The following is a 16,196-nucleotide window of genomic DNA, read 5'->3' on the forward strand; positions in this document are numbered from 1 at the left end:
TTCAAAATTCACCAAAATTTCACCACAGTGTCTTAAAGCATTAAAAGTATTGCACACCAAATTTCAGAGCTTTAACCCTTAAATTAACGGAACCGGAGCCGTTTTTACATTTAACCCCTATACATTCCCAGAATGAGGCTCTGTCTATAACTAGAAAGGCCCCCATCTGAAAAAGGTGTCCAACACAGTGCCTGCCGTTTGTCTAAACGTTCCCCAAGATTATAATACCAATAATTAGTTAGAATCTGCATAATATGCCTAGTAAAGCAATTGTTTTAGCCCAGAAAAATGTCTACCAGTTTTTAAGCCCTTTTTGAAGCCCTTTATTCTTTTATGTTTAACTAAGAAAATGGCTTACCGGTCCCCATGAGGGGAAATGACAGCCTTCCAGCATTACATGGTCTTGTTAGAAATATGGCCAGTCATACCTTAAGCAGAAAAGACTGCTAACTGTTTCCCCCAACTGAAGTTACTTCATCTCAACAGTCCTGTGTGGAAACAGCAATTGATTTCAGTTACTGTCTGCTAAAATCATCTTCCTCTTACAAACAGAAATCTTCATCCTTTTCTGTTTCAGAGTAAATAGTACATACCAGCACTATTTTAAAATAACAAACACTTGATAGAAGAATAAAACTACATTTAAACACCAAAAAACTCTTAACCATCTCCGTGGAGATGTTGCCTGTGCAACGGCAAAGAGAATGACTGGGGTGGGCGGAGCCTAGGAGGGATCATGTGACCAGCTTTGCTGGGACTCTTTGCCATTTCCTGTTGGGGAAGAGAATATCCCACAAGTAAGGATGACGCCGTGGACCGGACACACCAATGTTGGAGAAATATATACAAAAAGCTCCAGTTAAACTTAAATAATCCCACTAAAAGGTGACCCATTTAATACTAGCAATCATATCCATGAATTTTGTTTATAGACAGAAATGTATCCAAATATTTTTTAAATGTATCTAGGGTATTGGCATTCACTACCTCCTTTGGTAATGAGTTCCAAAATGTTATTGCTCTTACAGTGAAAAAACGTTTCCGTTGCAGGAGATTCAATCTCCTTTGCTCCAACCTTAAAATGTGACCTCTGGTCACAAACAATTTTCTTGGAATAAACAGCGCTTCTGCCATTCTCTGTATATGGGCCTTGAATATATTTATATAAAGTAATCATGTCACCTCTTAAGAGACCCAGTTTGGCTAGCCTCTCCTCATAGGTTAAATTCTCCAATCCCCTTATTAGCTTTGTGGCTCTAAACTTTTTCTAGTTCTGCAATATCTTTTTTTGCGATCGGTCCCCAGAATTGCACTCCATACTCAAGGTGAGGTCTTACCAGGGCTTTATATAGTGACAGAATTATGCTTTCCTCCCTTGAGTCAATGCCTCTTTTAATACATGCTAGTAGCTTATTAGCCTTTGAAGCTGCTGCCCTATATTGTGCACCCATCTTTAGCTTGTTATCTATTACTACTCCCAAATCCCTTTCCTCCTGTGTTTGGCTAAGTCTTGTCCCATTTAAATAATACGTTGCCTGCTTTTTTTTACTTCCAAAATGTAGAACCTTGCATTTTCCCGTATTAAATCTCATTTTCCATTTACCTGCCCATACTTCTAATTTTTGCAGGTTCCTTTGTAACGAAAGTTCATCCTGCTCTGACCTAATGACCTTACTTAACTTAGTATCATCTGCAAAAATAGAGATGTCGCTATTTAATCCTAGCTCCAAGTCATTTATAAAAATATTAAAAAGAATAGGGCCCAGCACTGATCCCTGGGGTACTCCACTGATTACCTTTGTCCAATCTGAATATGATCCATCTACTACTACTCGTATACAGTATTACTTATTTTGCTGTTACTTGCATGCATTTCAAGATAGTTTGAATTTAAATATATTGAAATATATTGAGTGTTTTGCAAACATTTTTCCTTTAAGAGATCATGTCTTACAGTAGCACTTGCTTTAACTAGCTGCAACTTTTGTTCTAACGTTAGATAAGAATTCTTATTTCAAAAACAATCTGATGCACTTTAACTGCAGATCTATAAATAACAGACACCTTGTCTAAGCAGATTAAAAACAGTAAAACCAACCTTCAGACACTGTTTGTTCACCAGAAAACTCCTCGTCAAATCTTGTATTTTTTAATATGGCATTTTCTGCAATAATTCGGTTGGCTGACTCTGGCTTATGTAGCAATGCCCTAAAAAAAAGAAACATAACACACATTTCAATTGACAGCATAATACATTAAAAAGTACATTTTCTAAGTGTTACTATGGTATAATTCGATTTACCATTTAACTAGTTTATAAGATAGTTTAACATTTACACATCTTTAAGCTCTAGCTTGAATATACTTGTATCAGTTTCTTCTTGAAATAAATTACTAAAAAATATTTTTCTGCAGTTGTGCAATAAATTAACATATTAGGTGAATGGGATTCTTTGGACTAACACCTTGTTTGATGCAACAATGCAATTATTAGTTTCAAATAAATCTATTACTTCACATCCAGAGTGACAGCATACACAGGATGGTATTATAAAGCAGATATGGGTATGTACCCATATGGTAAAATATAAGTATTATTATTATACTTTATTTATGAAGTGCCAACATATTCCGCAGCGCTGTCCATGGATACAATTCATTTAAATAAAACAAATCAAGACTTGTAAGAGACAAGACAACATTTACAAACACATACAGGAGGGATTGAAGGCCCTATTCCCGTGGGAACTTACAATCTAGAAGGGTAGGAGGTTGAGAAACAGGAGGTGAGGACTGCAAGATTGGGAAAGATGTTAATACAGAGTTAGATGATAAGTAAGAAGGGGACTCCGTTGCTTACCCTCCATTACACATTGGAACTGATCATGATAATTAAACTAACATTAGAAGGAACAAATCCACATCATGCAATCCTGCCCCACGCCAAATAATGCAGTGAATGATAATTTAGAGGTGGTAGTAGACTGTCTCAGTATAAAGAGACAAAATAAACATGGCTGCTTTAAGTGAAAAGAAAAGCAGAAATGGCAGTTAGATGTTTGGTGGTAACCAAGCAGTATATCAAAGTTTAAAATGGTAAACCATCTATTAGACAACATATATTTAATAAAACATTAAACTTCAACAAGCTGAAAGGCAAATCCCTTTGTAGAATGTTCTGTAACTAGAAAGTACAAAAAAGCCAATTTGTTATGGATTCAAGTTGGACAAAACCATAAAGAAATGGAGAATGGACTGTTCTGTTTAGTGAGTCTGTAAGCTACAGGAAACAAATTATGCTTACCTGATAATTTCATTTCCATCGAGGGGAGGAGAGTCCACGGCCTCATTCATTACTTGTTGGAATTAAGAACCTGGCCACCAGGAGGCAGCAAAGACACCCCAGCCAAAGGCTTAAATACCTCCCCCACTTCCCTCATTCCCCAGTCATTCTGCCGAGGGAACCAGGAAAAGTAGGAAAAATATCATATAAAAAAAAGGTGCCAGAAGATGATAAATTTAGGGCCGCCCAACGGAGATAAGGATGGGAGCCATGGACTCTCCTCCCCTCGATGGAAATAAAATTATCAGGTGAGCATAATTTATGTTTTCCATATAAAGGGGAGGAGAGTCCATGGCTTTATTCATTACTTGTGGGAACATATTCCCAAGCTCTAGAGGACACTGAAAGAAACCAGGAGGGTAAAAGGCAGACCCTAATCTGAGGGCACCACAGCCTGCAAAACCTTTCTCCCAAAAATAGCTTCCAAAGAAGCAAAAACGTCAAATTTGTAAAACTTTGTAAAAGTGTGTAAGGAGGACCAAGGTACGAACCACATCCAGGTTATGAAGAAACCTCTCCTTTGAAGAAGAAGGGTTAGAACACAAAGAAGGAACAACTATTTCCTGTTAAGGTTAGACACCACCTTGGGGAGAAACCCCAACCCAGTGCAAAGTACAGCCTTATCCACATGAAACACCAGATAAGGAGGATCACATTGCAAGGCAGCTAGTTCAGATACTCTGCGTGCCGATGCAATAGTCAACAGGAAAAGAACCTTCCAGTACAGAATTCTAATGTCTATGGAATGCATAGGTTCAAACGGAACCCTCTGCAAAACCCTAAGGACTAAGTTTAAGCTCCAAAGGGGATCCGACTGTCGAAAAACAGGCCTGATTCTAGACAGAGCCTGAACAAAAGATTGAATGTCAGGGAGCTCAGCGAGTCTCCTATGCAACAAAACTGATAATGCCGAAATCTGTCCCTTTAAGGAACTAGCGGCAAGACACTTCTTCAACCCATCTTGGAGAAAGGAGAGAATCCTGGATACCTTCACCTTGTGCCAAGGATGTCCATGCTTCTCACACCAGGACAAGTAAGTCCTCCACACCTTATGGTAGATGCGACGAGTAACTGGCTTCCTTGCCTGAATTAGCGTATCAATCACACTTTCTGAAAAGCCTCTCTTGGCTAAGACTAGGCGTTCAAGCTCCACGCAGTCAGCCTCAGAGAATCTAGATTTCGATGTTGAAAGGGGCCCTGTGACAGCAGATCCCTGCGACAGGGTAACCTCCACGGCGGAGAGGAGGACATCCCCACCAGATTCGCAAACCACGTCCTCCGTGGCCACGAAGGAGCAATCAGAATGGCCGGGTCCCGCTCCTGTTTGAAGCATGGAAAAAACGTGGGGATCCCTGGACCTCGACTCCTATCGAGGTAGCTTGCAATAGAGTCTGGACGCCCTGAGATCTATCTCTGGCGCTCCCCATCTGTGACAAATCTCTGCAAACACCTCGAGGTGAAGAGATCATTCTCCCGGATGGAAGGATTGTCTGCTGAGAAAGTCCGCTTCCCAGTTGTCCACACCTGGAATGTGAATCGCAACCCTGATGGTTGATGTAAGCCACTGAGGTAATGTTGTCGGTCTGGAATCTGATGCAACTAACCGACTCCAGAGAAGGCCATGCCTTCAGAGCATTGTAAAATGCTTGTAGTTCTAGGATGTTGATCGGAAGGAGAGACTCCTCCCTGGACCACTTTCCTTGTGACTATAAAACAAGAGAGTAGAGAAGTGCAACACGCTCTAAGTGTAGACTGTATGATTTAGTTTCTAAATCACCCCTTCCCAGAGTATTACTCACAGGATTAATGTGAAAATCATGCGCATCGGTTGTACACAACCATGAAGTTTTCTTTCCACGCCGGTGGTATCCGCCTCCCTCTAAGGTGTCAAAGTCTGCAGGTCCAATCAGCTGTGTGGCTCGCTCTCAATTCAAAACCGTCAGCCACAGTCAAATAAGCGGAATACCCTGTGGATCAAATAGGAAAAAAGGATGTCTGTTTTTTATTTGTAGTGCTATGTATTAGTCTTGCATTCCAGCTGACACTGCACAGAGAATCAACCCATCTAGTTCCTTGGTTCTGAATTGTATTTTAATACCTTTCCTTCAGAGAAAAGACTGAAAACAGTCTTTATGTGCTCTTTGCACTTCCACCTGGGTCAGCAGCCAAACTCTGGACCCAGTCGCAAGAAAGATGTCCCCATGGACAAATCCAACAAGAGAGAGAGTCCCAAGTCCGAGCATCCATGGATATCAGCTGTGATAGATCCGAATGATCGCCGTTCCACTGTCTCAACATGCACAATTGAAGAGGTCTGAGATGGAACACCTGGCGAATAGGATGACATCTATGCTCGACACGATGAGACCTATCACCTACATACATTGAGCCACCGACGAGCTTGTGGAGGAGTAAAGGGCAAGACAGGTGGACGCAAGCTTCCTGCGCAGCTGATCTGTAAAAAATATCTTCATGGACATAGAATCTATTATCGTGCCCAAGAACTCCACCCTGTTGCTGGGAACCAGGGAACTCTTTCCTGAGTTGATCTTCCAACCGTGAGATTGGAGCAGAAGAAGAGCCCTCGAATGATCCGCTGCAAGGCTGAGCGACAGCGCCTGAACGAGTATGTCGTCCAGGTAAGGCGCCACCGCAATGCCCCTGGAACTGGTTACTGCAAGCAGCGCCCCCAGAACCTTCATGAAAACTCTTGGGCCGTTGCCAGACCAAAAGGAAGGGCCAAAAACTGGAAGTGTTGGTCCAGAAATGCAAATCTTAGGAACCTGAAGTGGTCCCTGTGAACTGGCACATGAAGGTAAGCGTCCTTCAAGTCTACAGTTGTCATGTCTTTATCTAGAGGCAGAATAGATCTGATTGTTTCCATTTTGAACGATGGAACACTCAGAAACTTGTTTAAACACTTCAGGTCCAGAATCGGGCGGAATGTGCCCTCCTTCTTTGGAACCACAAAAAGGTTGGAATAGTACCCTAGACCCCTCTCTGCTAGGGGTACTGGTACGATAACCATGAGAGAGGCAAGATCTTTCACACTCTAGAAAGTCCTCTCTCTTCTCTGGTCTTGAAGACAGGTTTGACAGGGGGAAACTGCCCTCGGGCGGATGGGATCTGAACCCTATCCTGTAACCCTGGGAGACCACCTCCAGAACGCAAGGGTCCTGAACATCCTGCAACCAAGCGCCTGAGAATAGAGATAATCTGCCCCCTACGTGATCCGGATACCGGTCGGGGGGCGCCCCTTCATGCCGATTTCGTCTCGTCAGGTTTCTTGCTTTGCTTAGACTTGTTCCAAGATTGAGCAGTCTTCCAAGATCCCTTGGACTGGTCCGCTTTTGCGGCGAGTTGCTGACGCTATGCCTTATCCGTACAAAAGGGACAAAAAGTAGATCCTTTAGGCTTAGCCTGCTTATCCTGCGGTAGGAAGGCTCTCTTGCCTCCCGTAACAGTGGATATAATCAAATCAAATCCAATCCTGGACCGAACAGGATCTTTCCTTGAAAAGGCACAACACAAACGTCCACAGAGCTGGTACAAAATTCTTCTTTATTATGTCACACAGACATTACATAATATAGCAAACATTTCGGGTTAACAACCCTTATTCATGCTATCTATATATATATATATATATATATATATATATATATACACATCAAAGTTCACACTATTTAAAGACATTAAAATTTGCGCCAACCGCAAAAATGCGGCTCTGCCGACACCTACTTGTGAAAAATCATCATTACTCCTTACTAAAAACAATGAATGCAATATACAGAAATTATACACCTTATTATTCATATGTTATAAGCTGCCTGGATAACCTCATAATATGCCACATTAAGCTTTAAGCTTCCTAATTACAGGAATACTGACCAATCAAAATCTCTGTTAAGGCCTTTAGGGGTCATGCTCTCTAGTTCTTGTATCCAAAACATATATTTTTGTTTTAATAGCTTTTCTCTATTCCTACCATTCCTTTGGGGGCCTACACTATCTATAATTTGCCACCCTCAGCTGACTCACTTGGTGACCACACTTCAAAAAGTGATTTGACACTGGAGCTTCCAAGTTGTTACATCTAATATTAGAACAATGTTGAGACATTCTGTCCCTGACCATGCGGGTAGTCTCTCCCACATAGATCAGGGAACAAGAACATTTTATTAAGTACACTACATAAGTAGATTCACATGTATAGTAGTCCCTAATCTGATATTTCTTTCCTCTTCTTGGGTGGTAGAAATAATTACCCATTTTCATGGAGTTACAGCTTATACAGCCAAGACATGAGTAACACCCCAAAATTTTCTTAAGAAATGTTTGTCTACATTTTTTATTGGACCCAATATCCGTACTGGTTACCTGATCCATCACATTTTTCACCCTTCTAAAGGCCATAAGGGGTGGAGCTTTAAACTCTATCCTTATTGCAATCCTGTAGGACATGCCAATGTTTCCTAATGATTTGTGAAATTCTCTCACTTTGTGGATTATATTGTGTATCCAATACAAGCCTATTTTCATTTTTGTTCTTATCTTTGGGATTATGCTCAATATTTGCCAATTGGTGATCAATTAGATCTTCTGGATAGCCCCTTTCCAGAAACTTTTGTTTAATTTTTTTCTGCCTTGAAAAGGCAGGGACAACAGCCTCGCCTTACAGGTCATGTCCGCTGTCCAAGAATTTAGCCACAGAGCTCTGAACCCTAAAACAGAAAAACCTGACACCTTAGCATTCAGGCGAATAATTTTCATATTGGCATCACAAATGAAAGAATTGTCGATCTTCAGCGCCTTAATCTTCTCCTGTATCACGTCGATGGATGTCTCCCCCACGACCATTTCACACATAGATTCACAATAATATGTCACAGCTCCAGCGACCTCCGCAACGGCCGCTGCTGGCTGAAAGACAAACCCGTGTGCTGAAACATCTTTCTTAACATGTTTTCCAGTTTTTTTATCCATGGGCTCTTTAAGCAACGAACTATCCTCAAAGGGAATAGTCGTCCGTTACGCGAGCGTAGAGAAAGCCCCATCCACCTTAGGGATGGTCCCCCACAGCTCTAGCTGAGAGTCCGGAACGGGGAACAGTTTTTTAACGGAAAAAGAAGGGGAAAAGGAAGAACCTAATCGCTCCCATTCGTTCTTAATAATATTAGCCATCTTAACAGGAACCGGGAAAGACTGAGGCACTACCCTGTCCTGGTTTACCTTGTCAAGCTTAGTAATCGCAGGTTCCTCCGGTATCTTAGGTTCCGGAACCTCCAGAGTAGCAAGCACCTGCCGAAGCAGAAAGCGCAAATTCTCCATCCTAAACCTATAACCAGGCTGCTCCTCTGCCACTCGAGGTTTAGATGACACGGACTCCAACCCAGAAGGGGCCTCCTCCGAAGAATCTGAGTGGGCCTTGACATCGTATAAAGCCACTGGATCTTCCATCGGCGAGGACAAACCCTGGGCCGGGCCGCTATGAAACCCTACGTTTGTGCTTAGCAGAACGTGGTAAGGCATGGATCACTTGCGAAACTGCAGATTTTAGCTGGTCCGCAAAGTCTGACGGCCATGTGCAATCTGAGATGAATGTAGGGAACGCACCTCCCGGGACGAAGAACCCTCAGAGGTAAATGGCTCAGTAGTACTAGACATCCGTTTACATTTAGATGTTGAAACTTTATCAAGGCATGTGGAACAAAGTTGAGCAGGCTGATCTAAAAGAGCCTCCTCACAAACACAGGAATGAGACTTTATTAAGGAAGGAGAGACCTCCAACACGTCAGTCCTTCATCGCTTGCGTGCTTGGTTAGACTAACTTTATTTATTTACCAACAATGGCTGGGGCACTCACCACCTCGTAGGACCCGGACTACAGAAACCGCTACATCACCTGTGCCACATATCAACAAGAAGGATAGATGGCCACACCCAGTCACATTGTATGCCTGGCAGGACCGCCCGTGCAATAAGGAAAAACTCACCAAAAAATGGCAGCGCAAGTTTCCACAAGTAACCTGAAAGTTCCACACATTACAACAATACGATTGGTCTAGGAGCTAAGTCAAGGCAGTAAATACAGATAAAAAGGGTGTGGGTGGCGCCAAAAAAGGCAGACTGTCAGTGTACAGAAATGAGGATCAGATTATAAAAATAAAAATAATTGAACGTGCACTCCTAGATTAACCCTTTAATTTGGGTGAGTTGTTTCGCTTTTTAAACAACTGTTTAAAATCGAAACTGTTTTTAAACACTGTTTCGATTTTTAAACACTGTTTCGATTTTTAAACACTGTTTCGATTTTTAAACAACTCACCCAAATTAAAGGGTTAATCTAGGAGTGCACGTTCAATTATCTTGTATTGTATCAAGTTAAAGATATATTGGAGTTAATACTGTTACTAATTGTACAGATATACTGTAGCTTTTTAGAATAATATTAGCATCATATTTTTAGGATAGTTGATATATTTTAACAGACACCGGTGTCGCAAAGTTTTTATTTCAGGATGATGTTTTTTAAGATTGATGATTGGGAGAGTTAAAACCAGAGACTGGGGGCTTCTGTGAATACCATTTAATTGAAATAAAGTACTTATTGTATACTTTATATTTGTTTACTTAGTCCGGGAAGATAGCTTCTGGCAGTGTACGCAGACAATTCGCTATCAGACGGCCTCCTGATTTACTGGTATTCGTTTGGATCCCGACAAGTGGCTGTTCAAAGAAGTATTTTCATCGAATAAGAGGACTATTGGGACGTTACAATTGGCCGGACAAACACACCCACGAATCTAATTGGACGCTTGCCCTTTAAAAGTTAAGGGCGGCAAGAGAAACAATACATCTGATTTTATCCTTTGAAAAAGCCCAGCCGCTGACTGGGGGAAACGCGTTAGGAACCGGCAAACAGGTCCGACGCTCAGACTCCAATTTTTGATCCGCTCCCTCCCATTGGCAGACAGGCAGTTAGCAGAGGCATCCGGAAAGCACTGCTACAGAAGCCGGTATCCTGCATCAACATCCGGGGACACTGACTTTCCTGGGCAGCAGTGTGGAGCGGCTATACAAGTGGAGGAAAGAGAGTTGAACTCTGATTGCCTTTATAATCTTACTTCTAGTAAGTGCATCAATTTATGTGTGCTAATGTTGTTAATAAAAATCTACACTTGAATCTTTTGTGCGCTCTCTCTCTCTTCTTTTCGCATGTACTTGTATCCCTACGACTGAGGTTTGGATTTACCCTGTCTGATTGGAGCTGCACAAAACAGGATTCAAGTTTCTATTCATCTTAAAGGGACATATCACCTTATACTGGATGCTTCACTTTTAGTAAAAGACAGTAACGAGAATGGTCATGAGAAACTTTTAGAGGTACTGTAAAATATAAACAGCGTGCAATTCAGGAGGTTTTTCTGACATATATATGTCTTGCAGTACAAGGACAAGCAATTCATATATTTTAAGTTGTTAAATCAAGGTATTGTTTTATATTTATAATTTTTATATATCTCCTGCCACATATATTTATATTTATATCGAGGGTGCTACTGTGAATTTTATATTTTATATTTTATATTTCATATTTTATATTCGACCAATTTTTATGTACATTTTCCTTTAGGTGATTTTAGAAATTTTAACATTTATATTTTTAATATTTATATCTATATATTTTTTTGAGTCGATTATAGATTATTTATTGACAAGCGAGAGATAAATATATTTATATATATATATTTATTGTCTCAGAGGCTACTGAGTCAGTTCATATAGCGCAATTTACTTCTTTCCCTGTTACAGATATACTGTAGCTTTTTAGAATAATATTAGCATCATATTTTTAGGATAGTTGATATATTTTAACAGACACCGGTGTCGCAAAGTTTTTATTTCAGGATGATGTTTTTTAAGATTGATGATTAATTTTGAAGTTGGTAATAAATTACTTATTGGTATGATATGAAGACTTGAATCCTCACATAGAAATCTAATTACTTTGTACATTATTAAAATATTTTTAGTTTTATAATCGGATCCTCATTTTTGTACAATGACAGTCTGAATTTTTTGGCGCCACCCTCACCCTTTTTGTCTGTATTTGTTTAAAAGTTCCACACATTGCCAGAGCTTCATCTCAAACATAACGCAGCAACGACACAAACAAAATCATGTATAAAAAAACCCTGTACAATAATCCCCCTTCCAGGAATATTAACCCTTGACTCTGTAAAGATAAAAAGGTGCCACACTGTGAACCCGTCTTCTATGTTATCATTATTAATAAAAAATGAAACGATCTTACGAGAATCTACGCCGTGGAACAGGAACACAGCCCTTCAAGTGTGACAGGTTAGTAGCCTCGCTCCTGACGTGGACTTGAGTGAACAAAGCAGGCAGCAAAATTTGTCAATGCTGATTGCTTATGGAGCTATTAATATGAGTCGGGATGGTTTCGCAGAAAGACGCACCGGGCATCTACAGACTCTTTCGCCCAGGCTCTCACTGAGAGGCTGACAGGACTACTTAAAACTCCAGTCCCACTGCGAAGAGTACTAGCCTCCATAAGAGACTACTCCGAAAATCCGGCACTCCTCTGCCATCCTACTGTGGCAAAAGGCAAAGAATGACTGGGGATGAGTGAAGTGGGGGATGTATTTAAGCCTTTGGCTGGGGTGTCTTTGCCTCCTCCTGGTGGCCAGGTTCTTAATTCCCTATAGTAATGAAGCCGTGGACTCTCCTCCCATTTAGATGGAAATCCAAGCCATGGTGAAGGAATATCTTCTGGAATTGTATTACTAATAGAGTAGTGTGCCACTTTATTCTTTAAATGTCCTGATAAAAATAGAATTGAAGAGAGAGGGGAAATAATCATGACATACACAAAGGCTACATGTGGAATCCTGTTACAATATGTTTAGGCACCGAGGCTTCTTCCACATGCCATTAGAACAATATCATAAGTGGAAAGATGTATTTAGTTGAGCTGTCAGCATGCTCCAGGATGGAAACTAATGCAAGAAAAATGAATTGCTTTACTGAACATAATTAAAGGGACAGTCTACTCCATATTTTTTTATTTAGGATGAAAAAAACCTAATTTATGTAAGAACTTACCTGATTAATTCATTTCTTTCATATTGGCAAGAGTCCATGAGCTAGTGACGTATGGGATATACAATCCTACCAGGAGGGGCAAAGTTTCCCAAACCTCAAAATGCCTATACATACACCCCTCACCACACCCACAATTTAGTTTAACGAATAGCCAAGTAGTGGGGCGATAAAGAAAGGAGTAAAAAGCATCAAAAAAAGGAAATGGAAATATAATTGTGCTTTATATAAAAAAAAACAACCACCATAAAAATGGTGGGTCTCATGGACTCTTGCCAATATGAAAGAAATGCATTTATCAGTTAAGTTCTTACATAAATTAATAATAAGTAATAAATTAATAAGTTTTCTTTCATGTAATTGGCAAGAGTCCATGAGCTAGTGACGTATGGGATAGTAATACCCAAGATGTGGAACTCCACAGAAGAGTTACTAGAGAGGGAGGGATAAAATAAAAACAGCCATTTTCTGCTGAAAAAATTAAATCCACAACCAAAAGAATACTTTTATCTCATAATTGTAAAGAAAAAAACTTAAAACATAAGCAGAGGAATCAAACTGAAACAGCTGCCTGAAGAACTTTTCTACCAAAAACTGCTTACGAAGAGGCAAATACATCAAAACAGTAGAATCTAGTAAATGTATGCAAAGACGACCAAGCTGCTGCTTTGCAAATCTGATCAACTGAAGCTTCATTCTTAAAAGCCCACAAAGTGGAGACTGATCTAGTAGAATGAGCTGTGATTATCCGAGGCGGAGCCTGACCCGACTCCAAATAACCTGATGAATCAAAAGCTTTAACCAAGATGCCAAGGAAGAAGCAGAAGCTTTCTGACCTTTCCTAGAACCAGAAAAGACAACAAATAGACTAGAAGTCTTCCTGAAATCTTTAGTAGCTTCAACATATTTCAAAGCTCTTACAACATCCAGAGAATGTAAGCATCTCTCCAAAGAATTCTTAGGATTAGGACACAAAGAGGGGACAACAATTTCCAAATTAATAGTTAGAATTCACAACTTTAGGTAAAGAATTAAATGAAGTCCACAAAACTGCCTTATCTTGATGAAAATTCAGAAAAGATGACTCACAAGAAAGAGCAGATAATTCAGAAACTCTTCTAGCAGAATAGATAGCCAAAAGGAACAACACTTTCCAAGAAAATAGTTTAATATAGAAAGAATGCATAGGCTCAAAGGGAGGAGCCTGTAAAGCTTTCAAAACCAAATTAAGACTCCAAGGAGGAGAGATTGATTTAATGACAGGCTTGATACGGACCAAAGCATGAACAAAACAATGAATATCAGGAAGCTTCGCAATCTTTCTGTGAAATAAAACAGAAAGAGCAGAGATTTGTCCCTTCAAGGAACTTGCAGACAACCCTTTATCCAAACCATCCTGAAGAAACTAAGATTCTAGGAATTCTAAAAGAATGCCAGGAGAATTTATGAGAAGAACACCATGAAATATAAAGTATTCCAAACTCAATAATAAATCTTCCTAGAAACAGATTTACGATCCTGTAACATTGTATCAATCACTGAGTCAGAGAAACCTCTGTGACTAAGCATTAAGCGTTCAATTTCCATACCTTCAAATTTAATGATTTGAGATCCTGATTGAAAAACGGTCCTTGAGACTGAAGGTCTGGTCTTAAAGGAAGTGGCCAAGGTTGACAAGTGGACATCCGGACAAGGTCCGCATACCAGAACCTGTGAGGCCATGCTGGTGCAACCAGAAACACAAACTAATGTTCCATGATGATCTTGGAGATCACTCTTGGAAGAAGAACTAGAGGCGGGAAGATATAAGCAGGTTGGTAAAACCAAGGAACTGCTAACGCATCCACCGACTCCGCCTGAGGATCCCTGGACCTGGACAGGTACCTGGGAAGTCTCTTGTTTAGATGGGAAGCCATCAGATCTATTTCTGGATGATCCCACATCTGAAAAATCTGAAAAAACACATCTGGATGGAGAGACTACTCCCCCGGATGTAAAGTCTGACGGCTGAGATAATCCGCTTCCCAATTGTCTACACCTGGGATATGTACCGCAGAAATTAGACAAGAGCTGGATTCCGCCCAAGAAAGTATCCTTCATTCATAGCTAGGGGACTGCGAGTCCCACCCTGATGATTGCCATAGGCCACAGTTGTGATATTGTCTGTCTGAAAACAAATGAATGGTTCTCTCTTCAAAAGAGGCCAAACCTGAAGAGCCCTGAAAATAGCATGGAGTTCTAAAATATTGATAGGAAACCTCGCCTCTTGAGATTTCCAAACCCCTTGTGCTGTCAGAGATCCCCAGACAGCTCCCCAACCTGAAAAACTTGCACCTGTTGTGATTACAGTCCAGGTTGGACGAATAAAAGAGGCCCCTTGAATTATACGGTGTTAATCTAACCACCAAGTCAGAGAAAGTTGAACATTGGGATTTAAGGATATTAATTGTGATATCTTTGTATAATCCCTGCACCATGGATTCAGCATACAAAGCTGGAGAGGTCTCATATGAAAACAAGCAAAGGGGATCGCATCCGATGCTGCAGTCATGAGACCTAAAACCTTCATGCACATAGCCACTGAAGAGAATGAATGAGACTGAAGGTTCTGACAAGCTAAAACCAATTTCATTTGTCTATTTTCCGTTAAAAACAGAGTCATGGACACAATTTATCTGGAAACCTAAAAAGGTGACCCTTCTCTGAGGAATCAAGGAACTTTTTAGTAAATTGATCCTCCAACCATGTCTTTGAAGACTCAATACTAGTTGATTTGTGTGAGGTTCAGCAAAATGTAAAGACTGAGCTAGTACCAAGATATCGTCCAAATAAGGAAACATCACAATAACCTGATTACAGAGAGTAGGGCACGAGAACATTCTAAAAAAATTCTTGGAGCTGTAGTTAGGCCAAATGGAAGAGCGACAAATTGGTAATGCTTATCTAGAAAAGAGAATCTCAGAAAACGATAGTTATCTGGATGAATCGGAAAATGAAGATATGCATCCTGTAAGTTTATGGTGGACATATAATGCCCTTGCTTAACAAAAGGCAGAATAGTCCTTATAGTCACCATTTTGAAAGTTGGCACTCTTACAAAACGGTTCAAAATGTTCAGATCCAGAATTGGCCTGAATGAATTTTCTTTCTTTGGGACAATGAATAGATTTGAATAAAACCCCAGACCCTGTTCCTGAAACGGAACTGGTATGATTACCCCTGAAAGCTCTAGATCTGAAACACACTTCAGAAAGGCCTGAGCTTTCACTGAAAAAAATCTTCTCACAGGAGGCCTTACTCTTAATCCTATTCGATAATTTGAATCCTACTCGATGAATCCATTGATTTTGGACAGAATCTGCCCAAATGTTTTGGAAATTTTTTAATCTGCCCCCCACCAGCAGAGCTGGAATGAGGGCCGCACCTTCATGCAGACATAGGGGCTGACTTTGGTTTCTTAAAATGACACCTCTCAGCGCTGCGGAATCTGTTGGCACTCTACAAATACCTGATAATAATAATAATAACAAGGAACGAATATACTCCATCTTAAAGAGATAAGTAGATTTGTCAGTGTCAATATCTGAGGTAGGATCTTCTGCATCAGATAGATCCTCATCAGAGGAGGATAAATCAGTATATTGTCGGTCATTGGAAATTTCATCAACTTTATGAGAAGTTTTAAAAGACCTTTTACGTTTATTAGAAGGCGGAATAGCAGACAAAG

General features: G+C 40.4%; 1 protein-coding gene across 1 annotated transcript in view; it reads right to left on the reverse strand.

Moving 5' to 3' along the window:
* The window catches only part of LOC128644719 (centrosomal protein of 192 kDa), a 165,632-nt gene that overhangs the window by 62,429 nt on the left and 87,007 nt on the right, over positions 1 to 16,196 (reverse strand). Inside the window, exon 7 of the mRNA XM_053697239.1 lies at positions 2,099 to 2,208. Coding sequence (XP_053553214.1) covers positions 2,099 to 2,208 — 110 coding nt within the window. The remainder of the gene's footprint in view (positions 1 to 2,098; positions 2,209 to 16,196) is intronic.

The sequence above is a fragment of the Bombina bombina genome, unplaced genomic scaffold (genome assembly GCF_027579735.1).
Source record: "Bombina bombina isolate aBomBom1 unplaced genomic scaffold, aBomBom1.pri scaffold_680, whole genome shotgun sequence".
NCBI classification, from domain to species: domain Eukaryota; kingdom Metazoa; phylum Chordata; class Amphibia; order Anura; family Bombinatoridae; genus Bombina; species Bombina bombina.